Source organism: Hippocampus zosterae, chromosome 12, assembly GCF_025434085.1.
Source record: "Hippocampus zosterae strain Florida chromosome 12, ASM2543408v3, whole genome shotgun sequence".
Taxonomy (NCBI): Eukaryota; Metazoa; Chordata; class Actinopteri; order Syngnathiformes; family Syngnathidae; genus Hippocampus; species Hippocampus zosterae.
In genome coordinates, this window is record NC_067462.1 from 15,975,091 (window position 1) to 15,995,369 (window position 20,279).

Sequence of the window (20,279 nt, forward strand, 5' to 3'; positions counted from 1 at the left end):
CGTTTGCATGTTCTCCCCGCCTTTGTGGGGCTCCAGTACCCCCCCCCCCCCCCGCGACCCTTGTGAGGATAAGCGGATCAGAAAATTGATGGATTGATGGATATTCGCATAAAAGGCCAATCTGAAAGATTTAATGTTAGTCATATTTCACTTGCGTGTCAAGCAAAAAAATATACAAACATAAAAACCAGGCAGTAAAATCCAATAAAAAGGAATTTATTGTAAGGCACATAAGTTTAAATAATAAAATGCAGCCCAAAAAAGCAATCATGCTAAAAACCTGCAACAATGGGGAATGCAACAAAAGTCCAATAAATACATGTATTACAATATGTGAGCAGGATTTTATATGTTTCAAAGTTGATAATATGAAATGTGTTAATTGGAGTCTAGAATACATCTCCCTTCAGGCCCATTTATGCTTTTATTGGCTGCGATTAGATGGAGCCTCCCGCAAATTAGCATGAAGTGGCGCCAAACAGAGCTATATTTGGAGGAAGTGGCTAGGTGAAAGCTATCATTTTAAAGCCTCCACTTAGTGCTACAAAATTACCCGCTGACCTCATCTGCTCAGTCAGGGAGGCAAAATTAGAGACCCGCCAACTTCAAACAGAAGCAGCATTAGCTTGTGCGTGTGTCACATCCACCCACTCATCAAGAAAGCCTCTAGTAACCATAGCCCTGGTGATAACCGTCCTGATAGCCGTGCTGGTGGTAGCCGTATCCGCCGTACTCGTCCTCGGGGCAGCGCATTCCCAACGACTGCTGGATGGCCATTTCTTGACGGCGCAGCTGCATGGAGTCCACTAGGTCGTAGATGATGGCCATGGACCACATGGGCGAGGGGTACCAGGACTTGACGTTGCCGTCCTTACCCACCAGCAGCATGGAAAAGTACTCTGGACTGATCTGGAAGTAGTTCCTCATGTCCTTGACAAGGGTGGCTGACAGGCCCTCGCGCTCCACAGTCGCACTCCCTGGAAGGGACGCAACCGTAAAAATTAGGTGGCTCACTGCAGAATTGGTGGACATTTTCTGTCCCCAAATGAAATGACAAATCATCCACTCACCAAATGCAGAAACATACATTTTGTGTTAGTTATCATCTGACAAAATGTAACGGTTGCTGTAGTCAGAGGGATTTTGTAAATGTAAATCATAAGACCATTTGATTCTCAGCACCCGTAATGGTTTCTTAATGTTGTGCCTCCATCTTGATGAGCAATATACGCATCGGATACAACAGATGAAATACGTTTCGAATCAGGTTTATGTGGAATGATTTTGTTGATATTTGGTTTGGTCAGTTGTAACTAAACTCAGAAATGGTCGCATGCACGCAACTCAAGGGAAAGAGAATAAGAAAAGGTGAGCTGCCATGACTCAGCAGAAATTCCATCTAATGAGAATGGTAGACCAAGTTTTCATCCATAATGGAGTGTGTCACTCAAACCAACATAACCCTGTTGCTCATCTTATCAGAAAAGATGTTTTTCGAATCAAATATGACAACATTTAATCAGACTTTAGTAATATTTTTTAAAATGGGGGGGGGGGTTCCAGGTGCCTGGTTATCTGAAACAGGATTGTACCCGACACAGCAAAATGTGTGATGTGACAAATAAAATATCTAATTGCAAGTGTACCGTTGATCAAAACTGTTCAATTCAAATTATATTATATATAATTATAAATATATGATTTATTATACGTTTCCTTAAAAACATAATAAATAAATACATAGATAGTCCTTATTCCCCAAAATGTTGGTGCCTAAATTATTGTCCACTTCATGGAATCACCTTTATTCAATGGCGTGTGATGCATGCAAGCTTTATGCAGTGAATTGCAGCAACTGAAGTGGTAACAACATTTGAGGCGTTTCTGTTTGGAGAACCATTGAGCGGAGATGATTAAAAAAACTGGGGAATGTGGTGCAAGTACGTCTTGATGGAGAAAAGCTGTTCTAGAAAGTCAGGCACCTTTCTGGGAACCATCCCGCCCCACGCTGTTTTCAACTAAGAATTGATTCAACACTGCATTTGTCTAAGTGCAGCTGTAACAGATGTAGCTCCTGGATTGGAAAAACAAAAACGACAAAAAAACATCCGGCTGAGTGGAATTTGGCCATCATTTTCACACAGCCACAGGATGTATCAAGAAAACAGATATTTAGAAGTGCAACAATAACAAAATTCACAGCAGGTTTTTGAACCCTGAATCGATCAGTACATTTCCAACAACATCCACTCACTTCTCTGCCTTTCTGTGACTCGTCAAGTCTCTCTGAGTACTGTAGTTCTGTTGAAAGCTGCTGATGACACTCTAAGTTCAGTGTCCATTTACCGTATATTCCATATTATACCATATATCTATATAATATTATCCATATTATATAGAGATTCATTTTTCTCAAAAGCTGACAGTGCGCCTTATAATCCGATATGCCTTACACATGGATCAGTATTCTGATTTCTCACATGTAGTATTTTAAATGTTCTGTAAAGTGCTTTTTATAGATGCCGCGCTTGTGAAACCTCTATGTAAATACAGCTGTATTGTATTGTATTCTCTGCTGAGTAGCTCCATCTTGTGGATGCGTAATACAACCGCAGCCACTAGTCTATGCGCCTTATAATGTGGTGCGCCCTATATATGAAAACTGTTTTAAAATAGGCCATTCATTGAAGGCCTATTTTATTGACCTTATACTTCGAAGCGCCTTATAATGCGGAAAATACGGTACTCTGACAACATCCTGTTCAAAATCTCACAACAATGAGGTAGTTTTTCTCAATTGTTAAGTGTCACCTTGATCCCAATGATGTCGAAATGTGAGCAGCATGATGTTTCAGCTGTTTAAAACACCGCTCAATTGCTCGATTCGTGGATGAAGCACCTATGGTCAATTTTGCCCTCGGCTCAAGATTAGAGAACAGGAAGTCGAGCAAAAAGCACTGAAAGGTTAACCAGTTAAAAATGTTGAGAGATGGTCAAATGAAATCCACTGGTAAAGAGACTTTGGGATTTTAGATTATTTCTTATGTGGTGTTGGTGTTCAGACGGTATTTCTCATTTTTTCCAGGTCCTTACCATTAAAAGGATAAAGTTCCAAAACTCCGCCCATGTCCGACAGCTCTGTCCCAACCAGCTTTAGAATGGAGATGTGCCTCAAACCTTCAAAAAGGAAAAAAAAAAAACATACAACGCCCATTAAAAGAAAAGCACACATCTTATAACAATTTGCAGTACAGCATCCGCAATAGCCTCATTGTGCCTGTTGATTATGGGAATCTTCCTAAGCGGTTGCTCGGTAAAAGGAGAAGGTGGTGCTGGTGTCCGAGGATTGTGCGGAATGTGGCCAAGGAGCTTTTTTTCATCCGAGACAAGAAAAAAAAAAATCACATTCGATGCTGTTTTAGAACTGTGGCGAAGTGCTGAATATCAACACGAAACTTTTTTTTTCTTTAGCCTCATCAGCAGGATAGGTCTTTGTTTGGAAAAAGAAGGGAGTGGAGCAGTCTTGAACCCCAGCCAAGAACAACATGAAGTCCTTACAGAACATCGCAACATGCTAATAAGACTCTTTAAAAAAAAATATATATATATATATATATATATATATATTTTTTTTTTCTCCAGCGACCACAATCTAGGACTTACTAAATAAGTATTTAGGATTATTATCAACAATATATTCATGCATTTTAAAGGATGTCCATCTCAAAGGAGCCACGGGGTTAGAATATATTGCATCACACTAAAGAATCCACAGTTATTCACTGGGTCAAGACTGCCTATCCTTTGTGATACAACTATTCAAAAAGATCTAGAAACATGGTGCTGGATGAGTCTGGGCGTACTAAATATTTTTTAACGGCAGTATAAACTTTGTAGGAGTATACTGAATGTGACAAACCACAAAATCCAATCCAATTGAATTCAAATCCATATTACATAAGGTCATCCTATTCTACACGTATTATATGCAAAATCTAAACGTCCTTTATGATACATGACAATTTGGCATTTCTGTATCGATTTTAGCAAGTTCATGCAAATTGACACGTGTGATTTTCTTTCATGAGCCAAATAAAATAATGTGGCGGCCCGGATCTGGCCCCCCGGGCCTTGAGTTTGGCACCTGGGCGCTCGACCTTGGTTTGGGTGTCAGTTGCAGTCGCACTCTTGAGTTCAATGGCGTTGGAGTCACTGATTGGGTGAAAAAAATGAGCACCTTCCATAGGACAAATGACGGAATTGTGTGTATGGAATAAAACAAGCAAAAAAGCCATTTTATGTCTTCAGTAGGGACTTTCTAACTTAATCGTCTCTTACCACCATGATCGCGTTGTTAGAAAGTGTCACTATTTTACAAAAATGCTAAATAACAGCACTCAATTGTGCCAGAGATCCTTACAATTAAACTCAATTATTAATTTTGTACAGATCACAACAGAAATGTTTTGCAAGTCAAATTTGACTTGCCCCCGACCAACCAATCAAAGGGCGAGAAAATGCTGACCGTTATTGTTGGCCTGCTAGCTGGCCCTTTGAGGTGAACTTTACAACTGATTGGTTGAAGCAACAGTCTCTATACTGTACTGGTGTACTTTGGCCAGGACTACTGAGTCTCAAGGTCCTGGGCAGCTTCGACTGGCATGGTTTCACCTACCTGGATTCGGTCTGGATGAAAACAAATTATTGGCCACATAAATCTACTGGAATCAATGCAGCCAAGAGAAATACTATGAAATGAAACGAATAGATTCTTGAACATTAAAAAAAAAGCACATTAATGGATTTAAGGTGCATCTGCTCTTTTTCATTTGGTGTGTGGGGTGTTGGGAACATTCTTAGCTATCCAAAACCATTGCTACAATTGAATGGAATAAGAAACTACACGTAGCTAGCAGAGGTGGCTCAATGTTTCTTAACAACTGCCGTTTTGAATCTCAGAATAGTGATCTTTGAGTTCATCAAATGGAAAAATGGGACAACTCAACTCAACAACAAACATATACAACAGTAAAGCAACAAATCGGTAACAAAGATGGGAGAAAGCACCGAACAGCAAAACCAAGAACAAATCTGATTAATGCTGAGTCAAATGCCAAAGAATACAAGTGAGTTTTTTAGGAGGGTTTTAAAGATGGTCAGCGAAGAGGCTTGCCGAATGTTCGGTGGGAGGTCATTCCAGAGAGAGGGGCCAGCAAAAGAAAAATCCCGCTCTGAGCCTCAATTTATTTCTCGGTACCTCCAATAATGTCTGGTCCGCAGACCTGAGGCGCCAGGCAGGTGTGTAGGGGCGGATGAGCTCGGAGAGGTAAGGTGGCGCGAGGTCATTTAGAGATTTGAAAACAAATAATAGGATCTTGAAAATAACTCTAAAATGTATGGGGAGCCAGTGAAGGGATGCCAGAATGGGAGTTATGTGCTCCCTCTTATGAGTAGCAGTCAAGAGGCGAGCAGCGGCATTTTGGACCAGCTGGAGGCGCTTCATTGAGGATTGCCTCATTCCAAAGTAAAGGGCAATGCAGTTAGTCGAGCCGGGATGTGACGAAGGCATGAATTACTGTCTCAAAGTGTTCATGAGAGAGGAGAGGTTTGACTTTGGCCAGCGGTCTAAAGATAAAAACAAGACTTGCATTTATATTTTTGTTCGGACAATATACATCATCCGCTGCCTGTCCACTTAACTCGAGCATCGGTGTATCTGAAGCTTGCTTGTAAAAAAAAAAAAAAAAAGAAAAAGAAAAATGTTGGCTAGCGGCGTGCAAACAAAAAGCGCACGAGAGCTTGTAACGCAATAAAAAGTACAACTGTACTTCGGATTAGGATGGAAGGAGGATTCAAAGCAGCTTTTGTTGTCTCAGAGACACTGTGACATTTCTTTTCTGTAATTATTTTGTGACACATGTGGTCTGGTTTGAAGTCACCGCCACTGCGCAGCAACACGGCTGAGAAGGATTTACCGAGCCCTGATGAACTCAACTGGCTTGTAGCGTTTGGTGAAAATGAGGCCTTTGTCCTATTGTGGTGGGCTTCATTTTTATTCCCTCCCCACTTTGGCCATAAATTGTTAGTATTAATGCTCGCCATCTTTGGCCTGTTTGACAAGCTTATCAAATCCAGTTCAAGAAGTGCCGCTCCTCAAAAAAAAGCGTTCCTCAAAGCAGATGTATCAGCCGCTAGTATTCCATCGATTGTAGGGCTACTCACCCAGGTTGCAGGCCTGACTGCCCAGGCCATAAAGCTGTTGCTGATATGCCCACTCCTCGTCGTTGGGGGTGGAAATGATGAAGAGACGTCGCCTCCAGCGGAACCTAAGGTCACGACAAATTTAGGGGCTGATGTCATGCTTCGGGGCAGCGGTGCATGGTGCATACTCCGCACTAGTGCACAATTACTTTGATTGACCATTGCCCGAAATACCAGATGAAACCTGCTCGGGAGTTCAAGTCGCCATCAAAGACATTGAGGAAAATGTATATCCTCAATAATTTAGTGTTACGGAGATAGTTGTAATTTAATTGACTTTAAATTTGTAGAACACAAACAGGCTGTCCCGGTCTGCCAATTGAGGGTTTTAAACACTGTAAATTGTGGTTGAGTTCATTGCAGAGTGCAGGCTCGGACTCTTGAAAAGAGGAAACAGGCTCCTGGGACCACCCAAGCAGGGACAGAAACATGTAAGATCCCCTCTTGAGTTCTGACCTCGAGAGGAAGTTTTCCAACGATCTGGGCTTGTCCTCTTTCTTGCAAACGATGCCATCTCGCTTCTGCTGCTCCATCTCTCGAATGCGGGAGGAGAATGTGTCGATGTAGTTGAACACGGCCTTCATGGCAATGGGAACCTCGTAGGATTGCTGGCAAAAGAAATTGAGATATTGACTGATCAGTCAATATCTCTTGATTCATTGTTCTTCCAATGAAGTTGTTGAGTTGTGACAGCCACTTAGTAAGTAAATTATTAACCTTGTGGAAATGGGCTATTGGTCGTAGTGTGGTTGGCATTGCTGACTTTTAGACAGATGAGAAGGGATCAATTGCCACTCAGTTGCCTAATTCACAAACACCAATTTACCGGCAAACATCTTTCAACCTGACAAGGCTATGATCGAATATCCCAGTAGTAGTGTAGTGGTTCACATACTGCAAGCTGAGTGTTGGACGGCGCCTTCCCAGAGATGGGCACTTGAGCCTATTTTGCCTGTTCTCCTTCCTCCGTTCGCAACCTGGGTACCCCTTTTGTCATCGTCCCTCCATCGTTATTCATGAAATAATCGTCCTCATCCTCCCCCCGAAAAAAAAACATCCGTGCATGAGGGGGGTCGGGGACAATTAATACACTACATATGAGACAACACTTACTTTGCTCCATACATAAACAAAAATCAGACGGCATATCACATCCCACCGCACAAACAGTGAAGTGGTCCACATAGAGTAGCTCCCTACTTGAGCTTTGGGCCAATTAAAAAGTCTGGATTTGATTGTGACAGACCACATAAATCTGCCATCCGTGCATGTACATACGATTTTTTGCTCTCTCACGCTCTTTTCTCATGTGGAGTTGTACACGGGATACTTATTGTATGTCAACCAAAACACAAAGGTGGCAATAATGTGCTTTTGTAAATGCAACTACTGTTGTCGCCCTGTTTTAAGTGGAAGTACTGCAAATCCATCTCTCAAAATCATTCTCTCTTTTGCTTATTCTCACATGGGTCGTGCTGCAGTCTGTCCCAAGTAACTTTGTGTGAGAGGCTCTGTACACCCTCAACTGATTGCCAGCCAATCGCAAGACAACAATCATTCAGGCCAACAATCATTCACACTCACGATCGCACCCAGGGACGATTAAGACTCTCCAATTAACCCACCATACATGTTTTTGAAATGTGGGAGGAAACAGGAGTACTCGTAGCAACCCACGTCATGGGAACAACACGCAGGAAGGCCGAGCCTGTATTTGAACTCAGAATTTTAAGGTGGATGTGCTAACTGTGTTGCAAGCTTAATTTCATCCATCCATCCATTCATCCAATTAATTCATTCTAGTTTGGAACAAATCATGGTTAAGGGTGAACTGTTAAAAAATGGCATTGAGGGGTTCACGTGTTAATTGGTGTGTTAATTGGTAAGGTGTCTCTGAACCCAAAATGTTTGAGACTGGTGAAGTGATTCATACAAAACCCCATTCACATCCTGTGATTATACTACGACGAGTCCTGGTTGTCGTGTCTGGCCTTTCAAATGAACTCAAGGATAGATTAAACATTCTCTTAGTAATGTAGTGGTTCATGCAGCTAACTTGGCATGGAAAGAAATCCAACTCAAGCCCCATTCTGAGGTCTCCCCTGCATGAATTTGAACAGGATAAGCGGTTGGAGAAAAAGTATGGACATGGCTGGTGAGTGAACTGATTCCAAAAAGCAAAAGAAATTGTTTCTAGTGATTTATTTTTTTTTTTTGCGTATTTCCCCTATCATTGTGGTGTGGCCTTCCACATATCCGACATTCTTGATCCTCACTTTTGGGAAGCAACAACCGGAATGCTGAGCGTTGTATCCAACGCTTCTAAACCACATCCAATGTTCATTTCTCAGGCTAGGGTGAGTCCATCTGCACTCCAGATCGACTATTCACACCCACCCACCCACATCCTCGCAGGTCTACAGACGCCGCTGTCAGCAGAGCGAGCGAACACTAGCCTCTTTGATGCACACGTCCAAAAACAACCCGCTGACATTTTTGTTTCCTGGCGAGTGCGCACATGTACAGTATACAAGTAGCCGCCGAGCAAATGTGTCGTGTGAATTAACCGTGTTTTCATCGAGGTGGTGTTTTGACAGCGTCGGGATATTATGCTGTGAGAAGGATGTATGGGTGGCAAGAGTTTAAATAGAGGATTAACATCAGAAGAAGAAAAAAGACCAACTATGTCCTTAACCCTTTCATGCACAAATAATGATAAACTGTAACCTGATAACCGTCTTTTATGGTATGTGTTGTGTATATTATTCTATATTAACTGTTTTTGTTAAGAAACCTGCCTTGGGACGATGGAAGAAAACTAGCATTTATGCTAAGTCCGGCGCATTTACACTGTTGTGTTGATTAATGATGATTCATGAATAAATAAAGAAATAACAACAAATAAAAAAGTTGTCCACCGTAGTGACGGCTGTGCTTGAAAGGGTTCAAAGGACATGATCATGGATGGCTCAAAAAGGGACTAGCGTTAATCACGTGATAGTTTTAGCATTGGTACACAGCAGCTGAATCAATGAACAGCAGTAATGGACAGAAGCGTCTTTTGGCTATAGAGTATGATTAAGAGGACCCGACAGAGAAAATGAATCCTTACACCCCCCACCCCCCTTTTGTCTCCAAAAACGAGGGTTTTTCTTTGTGTGTTATTTTTAAAAAATGCAGATCAAGGTGATAAAGTATTTTCGTGTGGGTGAGGAAAACATTTTTGGGGCCTGTTAACTTTGTATGCTACTTTCTTCCACTGGATTCATTTGTTCATTTGTTGATTTTCATATTGCTGTGAGGGGATAGTGATTCACTTTGACAAAAACACTGGTATCAGAAGCACTTTTTTGAAAATCCTGATAGAATCAAGGCTTTCCAAAACATTGCTTTTGAATATTTGTGTTTTTGTGATTTTTTTTATTGGGCTTGTCTTGTTTATCTGCCAATTTGTCTTTTTCTATGTTCATTGATTTTTTTTTTTTTTTTTGCTTTTCTGTGCTCTATCCAGGGGGCAGCACCGTGAAATATTGTTTAGCGCGTTTGTCACGGAGTTCTGAGGTTGAGAGTTCGAAGTTTTTCGGCTAAGTGTAATTTATATAGTATGTTACTCCCTGTGCATGCTGGGTACGGATGCTGTTACTTCTTTCCACATTCCACAAGCATGCGTGTTTGGTAAGGGTTGCATGACTTGCCATTTTTTTCCAATTTAAAGTTGCAGTGGGTGCCTTATTTCAGTGAGTCGAATTCTGGAATTCTTTGTTATACTGTTTATTGTATATGTTAAATTGCTCCATGTACAGCACTTTGTATGCAGCGATGGCTGTTTGAAAGTGCTCTATATATTAGGGATGTGAATCTCAGCACTGAGGACGATTCGATACACATCACGATCCACTGCCAGCGATGCGATACTTAAACGATACATGGAATTTTCTGGCGATACGATGCGATACGTTTCACCGTCGTCACGATGCGATACGATTCGATACACATTAAGTTCAAATCAATGCGATCCGATACGATACAATGCGATTTGTTGCGATATTGTGCAATTAAACATGATGCAAATAAGCAAAGAAAAAAAGCTTTTAAAAAGATGGAATTCAGTATGGTATTACAAAAAGGATACCACTTTATTCCTTATAAAGAGTAGAACTTGTAAAACAACTTATTTAAGTCCTTTCACAATTGGGTTTTGTGCAAAGAAAATGTAAACAATTTGGCACCTGAGACTCACAGCTGTTGCTATAGTGTAAACACAAACAGACTCTCACTGAGTGTCTTATATGAAATATTCATATATATATATATATATATATATATATGAATCTATAGCGCAAGATGTCCACCCATCCACTGTAAGTGCAACTCTTTGCGCACTGTTCAGCGACACAGTAATCTCACTTCTCACTTTGTTGTACACATCGGGAATATGTTTGTAAGTGAACACAGACCTGTCTGGTATTTTCTACCTGGGTTCCAAAACGTGCACGAGCTGTCTGAAACCCTCGTTGTCCACCACGCTAAGGCTGGAGGTCTTTGCATATGAAATAAGCAGTGGCCTTAGTTATAGCCATTGCGCGGTCACAGTGAGTTGCAAGGGGACTCCCAAAATAAGAGGCATTTTTTTTCTGATCCTGACCTGGTTTACCAAGAGTTTCTCCGGTGTCCGACGAGGAACTGGGCGGGGAAGCGGGAGGGAAACTTGTCGGTGATCTGGTGCCATCGGTTTAAGTGGGTCTGCATATTTGTGGTGCTGCCGTTGTATGGCTTCTTAGTGCGACATTCCTTGCAAATTACGGAGGTTTTATCAAGCTTTCCGTCTTTCTTTTCGAAGCCGTAGTATTTCCAAACATAAGATTTGAATGTTGCGGCTGCATTAAATATAGTAGTTTCCTTGCTGCTGCGTGCGCTAACTTCCATAATGTTTCGCTCGTTGTGTACTGGACTGTATGTGACGCACGGCTACCGTCCGTATTCAACACAAAACGCAAAGCAATGATGGTGCATTCATTGCGCCTAGGAAAGGGCAGATATGTGACGTTTAACATGAATAAAACGGCGATTGAATCGGATTTTACCGATACCCATCAATGCATCGTGATGAATCGCGATTTCACCGATACCCATCAATGCATCGTGATGAATCGCGATTTCACCCGTCAATCGCGTCGTACCCAGTGAATGAGCCGATGCACTCGGATCGTGGACGTGCGCATCGATGTATCGATTAATATCGATTATTTTCCACACCCTTACTATATATACAGTTGACTTGGCTTAACTTGACTGTGCTTCAAAGAGTCAGTCTGCCACGTTAACTTGTGAGTGGTCAGTGGACAATAGCGGTATTTTGGGTTGTGATGGCATGTTGGTCCAAGCAGCTCACCTTGACTCTCATGTCTGTGTCAGTGAGGACCATGTGGAAGTCATCGTAGATCATGCTGAACTCCTTCCTCAACTCGGTGATCAAATCCTGGTTCACGAGGTCCTCCTGACGAAGTCCTTTCATCGGCTTGTCGTTCTCTGAAGAAGAAGAAAGCCACTAGTTTCTCGAGTGGCCGCGAAGGGAAGTAAATATTTGATGGACAGCAGCAGAGTCAATCAGGGACAAATTCAACAAAGAGCTGCTTTGACTCCCCGACCGCGTGGCGAGACGGGATGTGACTTTGGAGTTGACTCTAAGTCGCTGCCGTTTGGAGACGTTAAAGCTTTTAATCATCCCTCCCTCCCACCAAGAGGTGATGGTCAAAGGCAAACCAAATGAGTCAACTCGCAGACATTCAGAGGCAAAAGTACATCTAACATTTCATACAATTCTCATTTGATTTAAAGGCTAGGAATTGCACTTGGAATCAACTGGAACTAGGACAATTTAAGATAACCTAAATAAAGTACATTTACTTGATTTGACAAAACCAGTATGGGTCATTTATTAGCTTTAACCTATTAAATGCAAAAAATATCCAATGTCTAAAAAGTGGAAGATTTGCCCAAGTTAATTAGATCATTGACAGCTTATACAGTTTGTGCAGATGTGTTGGTCAGTTTGACAGTGTGTCATCTGCTCAGAATTCTGCTTTGTTTTGGGTCATACAGAAGACAGAATTCATGCGCATGTTGCAGAGTTTAGATTTTGGAACCATGAATAATCGATTTACACGAAACTCATAGCATTTGCTTTAATCTCTGGTAAAATCAAAGCCGACCCCAAATAGCCTTTTCATGCTTTCAGATTTTAAGTGTTGAAAAATAGTTCGAGATCAAAAAGTAAATAAATTCCTCCTTGGGAAATGCTGCAACAACCCACAAAATTTCTTTCATTCACATTGTTTTTGTAGAAAACAAAGATGAGATTCAAAAGCTGATCAATTCTTCAATTGATTTGTTACCGGATCAGAACAAGGTTACCTCTCCCACCCAAATAAGTTGACTTTGTTGCAAAGTAACCCAGACATTGCGATCTCCAAATGTTCTCATCTTTGAATATTCATTCCATTTTGTCGTGTTTCCGATAAAGAGACATGGTGCTCGGCAATAAATGCTTTTTATTGGACCGCAATGGTTTGTAAGTTGTTTCACATTTGCGAGAGGTTTGAATGAAGTCCTTCAAAATCTCGGAGAGTGCAGGGTGAAGTGCAGTGCGGTGGAGTGTTAGCAAAGCTGCAATCTCAACCCACACGTTGACTAGAAGTCTGGAAAACATTCGCTGAGTGGGCGTATGACTCAGCAACAGCACGCACCCGCTGGCTGTAGCACCCCCGCCCCCCCATAAAAAAAGTCGTGGGAAGACTTTTGTGCATAGTTTGGCCGAATGTGACGCACGTGTGCGCTCCTTACCCAACTGGTAGTGGTCGATTTTCATGGTGGAGTTGATGAGTGAGCCAAAGATGGTGATGATGGAAACTTTCCGGATGGCCATCTCGCATACAGATTCCAAGTACTCATCCCTTTGCTGGGCATACATCTTGTTCTCCTCGCTGGGTGATGTCACCAGCTGTGGAGGGGTGGGGTGGGGAGTTGGGAGGATAGGAAGAAGAAGGGGGGGTTAGGTTGGGTTCATGCGTAGAGGTCACTCACTGCGGAGTTGGTGTTTACATTAACCTGCAAGTGGAGGATGGGCTATATTTTCCCAGCCTGCCTATGTGATAACAATCTCTGGTGGCTGCAAAACAGAGACGCACAGTCTCTTTGCACACAGCTGCACATAGCTGACAGCTACACTTGAACCTTAAAAATCAAACACTGACAAACTAATCTGCCACATTAAGGACAAGTGTCGTTGTTGATTGTACAATGAAAATGACTCAAGTTTTCAAAGAAATGTATGATCTTTGATTACTTTGTACACGAGTTCAGGAAATACTTCTGTCGAGTGTGCGATTCCTTGCATTTTGAAACGATTGATGTGAAGTGGAGTGTACCGGCTGAGGTGCTGTTGGGTGGTTCTTGCTCAAGTTTGCTGTCTGTAGACGAACAAATGTGACTGACCTAAACGATGGGAAGTTGAGCAACATTAACACACACTTCTGCATTATCAGCATTAGCATCAGTATGATTCAACGCAGTACGCCATTTCCCTCAAAGCAGGAGTTCTGAACATTCAGAGTAACATTCTACTTCGTTGTTCTGCTTGTCAATGTACGTCCGTGACATTTCGTATTGGCTCGAATATAAGACAGTGTTTTTTGCATTGAAATAAGACGGGGTCGTCTTATATTCGGAGTCTAGAAATTATACCGATTCACGACGCCAGATGGCGCCAGATATCATTGAAGCGAATGCTGAACTTGACTCCCCAGGCCAAAGTGAACCCCTGTCACCAAAATTAAAAATAGCGGTAAGAAAGAAAAGAGAAGAAAATAATAGAAGAGATAACAGAAAATGGAGAAACATGGCGACGATCTGGAGAAAAGTAGGTCGAACATCGGCCAGGTTAACCGGCAGCTGAAGAGAAGTTATGATGTAATTTACATTTTAAAAACCAGAGGCATCTTTAAATGGTCAGATATTAAGATGTGAATGAGGCAAACTAACATGCTTTTTCTCTCAAATATTTTGTTCTAATCATTTGTTTCACGTGTACTGTAATTATTTTCTGTATAAAAACTAATTTTGTGTTCAAAAAGTCTTTTTTCAAACTTAAGTCTTGGAAAAAAAAAAGAGGGGGTCATCTTATATTCAGGGCCGTCTTATATTCGGGCCAGTACGATAGATTGCTGGACAAAGTTTCTAATTTGTAGTTGGCCAATAATTTTTGCACCTCTGAAGTGAAATTGATTGATTCCCCTGACCTAGCACGCCTTATGATCTCTCACTGCACGCTAATTGGCTGGGGCAGCGCACTGGTTGGAAAGGTAATATTATCTAGAATATACTGCAGTACAAGCTCATGGGATATAGAGAATTAGCCAAGTACAAAAATATGAGTGGTGGCTCTTATCTTGAAGGATATAAGATGTATTACACAGTGCATGCTCTAAGAAAAGGAGCTGATAATGCTGCAGTCACAGACGATTAATCTTGCTGTTTTCTGTATTACACAAATATTGTGATGTGTCATGGCATAGACGGAATGTGCCCTGATAGCTATTGAGACCGAGCTTTTGGAGCGGATTGGGTTACTTGGACCCAGATCTTGGCAACGTCGGGTTTTAAAGCAAACGCTAACAGTAGGGTTTATCTCCTCGGGCATGTGTGCTGGACGTGAACACTGGAAATAGAAAGGTGAGCAAGGTTTAAGGGTTTCTCTTACCAGAAGTCGCCTTCGGTTCTCAAAGTAGCCCAAAAAGGAATCCAGAGACCCCTTCGGAGGCGGGGTGGGCTTTTTGGTGGGTTTCGGGTAGTCCTCCTTCTCCGGGTACTTTGACAGCTTTTTTCCGTTCTTCTTCCCTCCGCTCTTGCCTTCTTTGCCGGCCTTTCCGCCCCTCCTCTCTGCCTTCTTGGCAGCTTTTTCGTTCTTCTTCTTCTTGTCGTGCTTGGCCTTCCCCTTCCTGGTGGGACTGATGTCGGCGAAGCCGTCGACCTCCTCGGGATACGTGACGGTGGGCTTACCGGTGTTGTACTTCTCCTCATACTCGTTTGTCAGCATCTGCATGAATATTGTTCGTTACTTCACAGCTATTATCCACTTTTTCTGAATGGCAATCTGTCTCTTGAGATTTAGTCCAGGTCGATGTATTTGGGATTCCCAAATTGTGATGCGCGCAACCCTTGGAGATTATTTTGTCATGTGTTTCAGTCATGTCTACATGATTCATGGGTGAGTCAAGTCTGTTAAGATCGTGAGTCTGACGAACACACATTATATTGTGCCGTTTATGTTTTTACATGGGGCATATGAGGAAGTGCGCTCATTAGGTTTGTGCTTAACTGCTCTCCCAGTGCTTAGTAAATGGCTTGAAAGTTTATTGGCGACTGTGGCTCTTCTTTTCCAAATGAAAAAAAAAATCTGCTAAATAACGATAAACATTGCAGGGCAACACTGGACAGTGACATAGACCCTATACAGTAGATGAGCTACCCTGGCTTCTTTGGTCAGATCCTTGACCTTTAACTCAGTAGTTCTCGAACTTTTCGAACCAAATACCATCAAAATCAATATTTAGCTCTAACGCATTCACCATAATGACATACGTTAATATACAGTTTTGCGGTAGGCCCAAGTGTTCATCAAAGTTTTATTCCTGAAAAAAATATTTGAACAGAGTAAAATCTATCCATCCATCTATTTTCTGATCCACTTTATCCTCACAAGGGTTGTGGGACATGCTGGAGCCAATCCCAGCTTTCTTTAGGCAGTAGACGGGGTACACCCTGAACCGGTTGCCAGCCAATCGCAGGGCACACAGAGACGAACAACCATCCGTGCTCACACTTACACCTAGGGACAATTTGGAGTGTCCAATCAGCCTGCCGTGCATGTCTTTGGAATGTGGGAGGAAAAAAAGAATACCCAGAGAAAACCCACGCAAGCACGAGGAGAACATGCAAACTCCACACAGGAAGGCCGGACCTGGAATCGAACCCGGAACCGATGCACTGTGAGGTCGACGCTCTAACCACTCGACACTGAGCCGCCACAAAGTAAACTAAAAAATGATAATTGAATCATGATTCAATTAAAATGTATTGGATACTACCCAAATTAATGATCGAAAAGAAACAATTGTAAATAAATGCAAATATATTGCACTGAAGTTAAATACAACTGAACTGAAAATACTCTCGGTACTGTAATCCACTTTGGAAATCAGTGCTTCAACATGACCAACGACCAGAAGGAAGTTTACTATGGCAAAATACTACTCACTTTCTCCCCTTCGTTCTTTTTCCTTGTGGGTTTGATCTTGGACGGTTTCCTTGTAGCGGGTACCAGCTTGTGATTGTGGGGATCTTTGTTCACCTTGTCAGTGTGGTTGTCTCCAGACGGGGTGGTTTTGCCTGGGTAATGCTCCCTTTGGGTGTAGTAATATGGGTCCTCTGTTGTTCTGGGGGCAGGGAGCAGCACGGTTTGGGTGTGGGCTTTGGTTGGTGTCAGGGTGGTGGTGGTGGTTCGTTTGGTGGTGGTTCTTCGTGTGGTGGTTGTGGCTTTGGTTGTCGTGGTGGTCGTTGCTTTGGTTGTCGTGGTCGTAGTTGGTGGCCGGGTTGTTGTTGGCCGAGCAGTGGTCGTCGTGGTGGTTGTCGCGGATATCGTTGTTGTGGGCTTTCTCAGGATTTTCTTTGCTGGTTTTCCTCCTCCAGGTGTGATCACTGTCCATGCACACATTACATCCTGTAAGTCATGTTGCCACAAATTCTGGTTCCAGTTAAAGACTTTGACATTGGGTTGATGCTTCTTACCAGTAAGTGTGCCCTCCTCAACTTGACCCTCAACGCCAGCTCCTTTACACTTCTGGACAAAGCCTTTTTGGCGAATTTTCTCCAGCTTCCTCATTGGTGCCTGGTCGATGACCTCATACATGGCCTCCAGCCTCACAGGGTACGGGTACCTCTCCTCTACTTGCAGGGTCTTTTTCAGCAGCACCATCCCAAACTTACCTACAGAATACAACAAAGTACAACACGATGGTGAACCTCGGGTTGAGCTTAGAACGAGAACAGATTGCACCAAGGTATATGTCTTTCATCCTTCAATGAAGCATACATATATTTACGGATGCATAATTTTTGGAAACACTGAAGACAATTTAACCCAATGTGCCCGTTTTTGTAATTTTCATAGACAATTTTCAAACTTTAATGAACCTTGTGGAAACACCGAAGGCAATAATGACAAACAAAGAACAATGTGATATGTTTCGTCAACATCAAAGTTCAGTTTTCAATCAACCTCATGCATTGAGGCATTTTCTCATACTTCAGAGATAATTTTGCCTTCAATGAATCGAATCTAAGTGTTGTTTTAAGAACAAAAATCCATCTAATTCGATGAGGTTGAAAATGTAACAACCCTATATTGGCAAAGTACCAAGTAGAAAGTACAGATATCTGTTTCCAAATGTAGGGCATGAAAGTCCGAATAAGAAATATTTGGAAAAACGGGCAGAGTGAACCCCCACTATTCTCAGGGGACAGGGAAACATGCCCTGCAATGAATTACAAAATCCCATTGTAATTGACACCCCCACCAGGTTTATAATTGCCTATAGATTCCACAATATGGTGGTAAAGTTCTATTTTTGTCAAAACGAAACTCTTCAACTGACTTCGACATAGTTCCTTAACACTAAGATGCAACAATGTGGCGCCAAAGTAATAATTTTATTGCTTGGAGTCGCATGAAGCATTTCCAGTTCGTCCAGAATGCTGCTGTTTGCCTCTTGACTGGTACTCATAAGAGGGAGCACATAAATCCTATTCTGGCATCCCTTCAGTTGCTCCTTATACATTTTAGAGGTCTTTTTAAGATTCTATTGTTTGTTTTCAAAATTTTTAAATGGCCTTGCTCAACCTTGCCTCTCTGAACTCCTCTGCCCCGACGCACCTGCCCGAGCAGAGGCTCAAAGAGGATCGAACCTTTTCTGTTATTGCTCCGTCTGACCTCCCGTTGAACGTTAGGCAAGCATCATCGCTGCCCATCTTTAAAACTTGTCTTAAAACTAATTTTTATTCTTTATCTTTTGACTCAGCATGCAACTTGATTTTTTTAGTTTTACTGTTTTTTATGCTTCCTATGGTCTTCATTATTGATGTATCGTTTATTTGTTATTGTTGTGTGAATTCTTTTTGCTCTATGCACAGCACTTTGTATCCAGCTGAGGTTGTTTTATAGTGCACTTTAAGTACAGCTTTTGCGCACAAAAACAGTGAATAGATGAGTTTTTCAACAAATAGGAGAAAAAAAACATTGGAAAAGTAATAACCAAATCCAAAGTGTACCTTTCTCTAGTTTGAGAAAGCTCATGAGTCTCGGGATTAGGGTGGTGTCCAGTGGCTCTTCCATCACTTTGCCCTCAGTGGTGATCCGCCGCACCTTGCCGCCCATCTCGCCCTCTTGGTGGAACATGACGATCTGCTGGACATGCCTCTCGGCCAGCTCGCAGTACACGTCGGATTTCAGCAAGGACATCATCAGCCGGTAATAGCCGTCTGAATCGTGAGGCGCTGAGATGACCAGCACACGGTTTTTCCCCGCAAAACTGGCCAACAGGTTGGGTGAACCGGCACTGCTGGGCATCCGCGAGACCCTGGCCCTTGATCGGGGGGCCCCCTCATCTTGCAGCATCCGCGCCTGGGGGTGCCCCCCGACTCTTCTTATTGTCCCCGGCACTCTTTCACCACGCACAACCCCAGTTGTTGGTGTGCCCTCATCTGGTGGTATGCCTTCACCATTCTTGTCGCTATGAACGGATATGGCAGAACCGAATCCGGGACGCACACGCGTAACTTGGCGCCCCCTGCCCACCTGCAGTCCCCCCTGCCTGGCTCGCTGGCGCAAATGCGCTCGAATTGGACGCTTGAAACTGTCGACTTCGCCTGCCCATGTCATTAGACACAATAGCGCTAAAGTGAGAGTCAAAAGACGCCACATTCTGCCGAGATGTCGCTAAACACTCTCCCAGTGGAGGTCACAGATTCAGCATGCTTTTTAGAGCATTTGAAGAAGAATTGATTTCTTCCAGATGAAGGTGAACATCTGACAATGAGTGTCTCACAGAATGCCGACATGTACTTCCAAAAAAACTACAAGAATCTTTCGTGCGTAAAGGGGCGACTACACCCAAAAATTCACCACAAATAATAAAATCCCGGAGATGTTGGTGCTATTCATCATTTTTTGACAGGAAAAAAAACAAACCTGTTGGATATCCATACAGCAGATTGATGAAGTTGCTGCTTTACCCCCCAAAAAAGAACAAAAGAAAGAAAGTTATGGTCCACGTGACGTCCCGGGGAGATTGGTGACTCGCGCCTGGTTTTAAGAAAGCAATAAATCACCACTCAGATGCAGTATTTAATTCCCCATAAATATCCTCAAGGTGAAGAGCAGAAGTGGAAGGAATTCAGCGACTCAGAGTTCCGTTCCCGAGCCTTCAAGAAATGTCTACATGAAATGTCCTGAGTATGCGCACTTCTCTGCCAATTCGGTAAGAAGCTCCCCTTTCCCGGCGCCTTTGAACTCAGCACCACTTCTAACCCCCCAAATGAAAAGTACAAGTACAAATAATAACGAAAATAAAAGACAACGCATACTATATTTCCCTCCTGCTGCTTACAGTGATCACAGTGGATCATTTAGTGTCAAGTTCCTCCTTTTTAAGCAAATACAGAAACGCCCCTAAAATCACCCCTACCCCCTTCCACCTCTCCACGTGAGTATTTTTTCTTTTATTGCAAACTGGAAAAAAGAAACACACGGCGACCATTTACCATTATTATTATTAGTTTCAAGACTATTTCCCACACCATATTTGACTTTAAAATATCTTTTTGGAAAAAATATAATAATCTTTATTTGTTCTTTCTTTCCCCCCTTGTTTCATCTCATCAAAAAAAAAAAGTTTTCCATTCTG

General features: G+C 42.4%; 1 protein-coding gene across 1 annotated transcript; it reads right to left on the reverse strand.

Moving 5' to 3' along the window:
- Positions 1–200: 200 nt before the first annotated feature.
- Positions 201–20,007, reverse strand: ccdc80 (coiled-coil domain containing 80). Its single transcript, XM_052081768.1, has 10 exons — positions 18,646–20,007; positions 17,107–17,304; positions 16,577–17,016; positions 15,020–15,355; positions 13,105–13,261; positions 11,654–11,790; positions 6,718–6,869; positions 6,223–6,326; positions 3,094–3,177; positions 201–977 (listed from the first exon to the last, which is right to left on the reverse strand). Exons 1-10 carry the CDS (start codon positions 19,295–19,297, stop codon positions 667–669), a joined length of 2,571 nt encoding a protein of 856 aa, XP_051937728.1. The 5' UTR covers positions 19,298–20,007; the 3' UTR covers positions 201–666.
- Positions 20,008–20,279: the final 272 nt, after the last annotated feature.

What these genes read in the sequence shown, in the direction of transcription:
- ccdc80 (XM_052081768.1), bottom strand. Translation starts at nt 19,297, where the DNA reads ATGTGGCGTCTTTTGACTCTCACTTTAGCGCTATTGTGTCTAATGACA. An exon ending in TGAGGAGGGCACACTTACTG is followed by an intron (nt 17,017 to 17,106) that starts GTAAGAAGCATC and finishes GTGCATGGACAG; the next exon opens with TGATCACACCTGGAGGAGGA. An exon ending in ACACAGACATGAGAGTCAAG is followed by an intron (nt 6,870 to 11,653) that starts GTGAGCTGCTTG and finishes TTCTTTTGCCAG; the next exon opens with CAATCCTACGAGGTTCCCAT.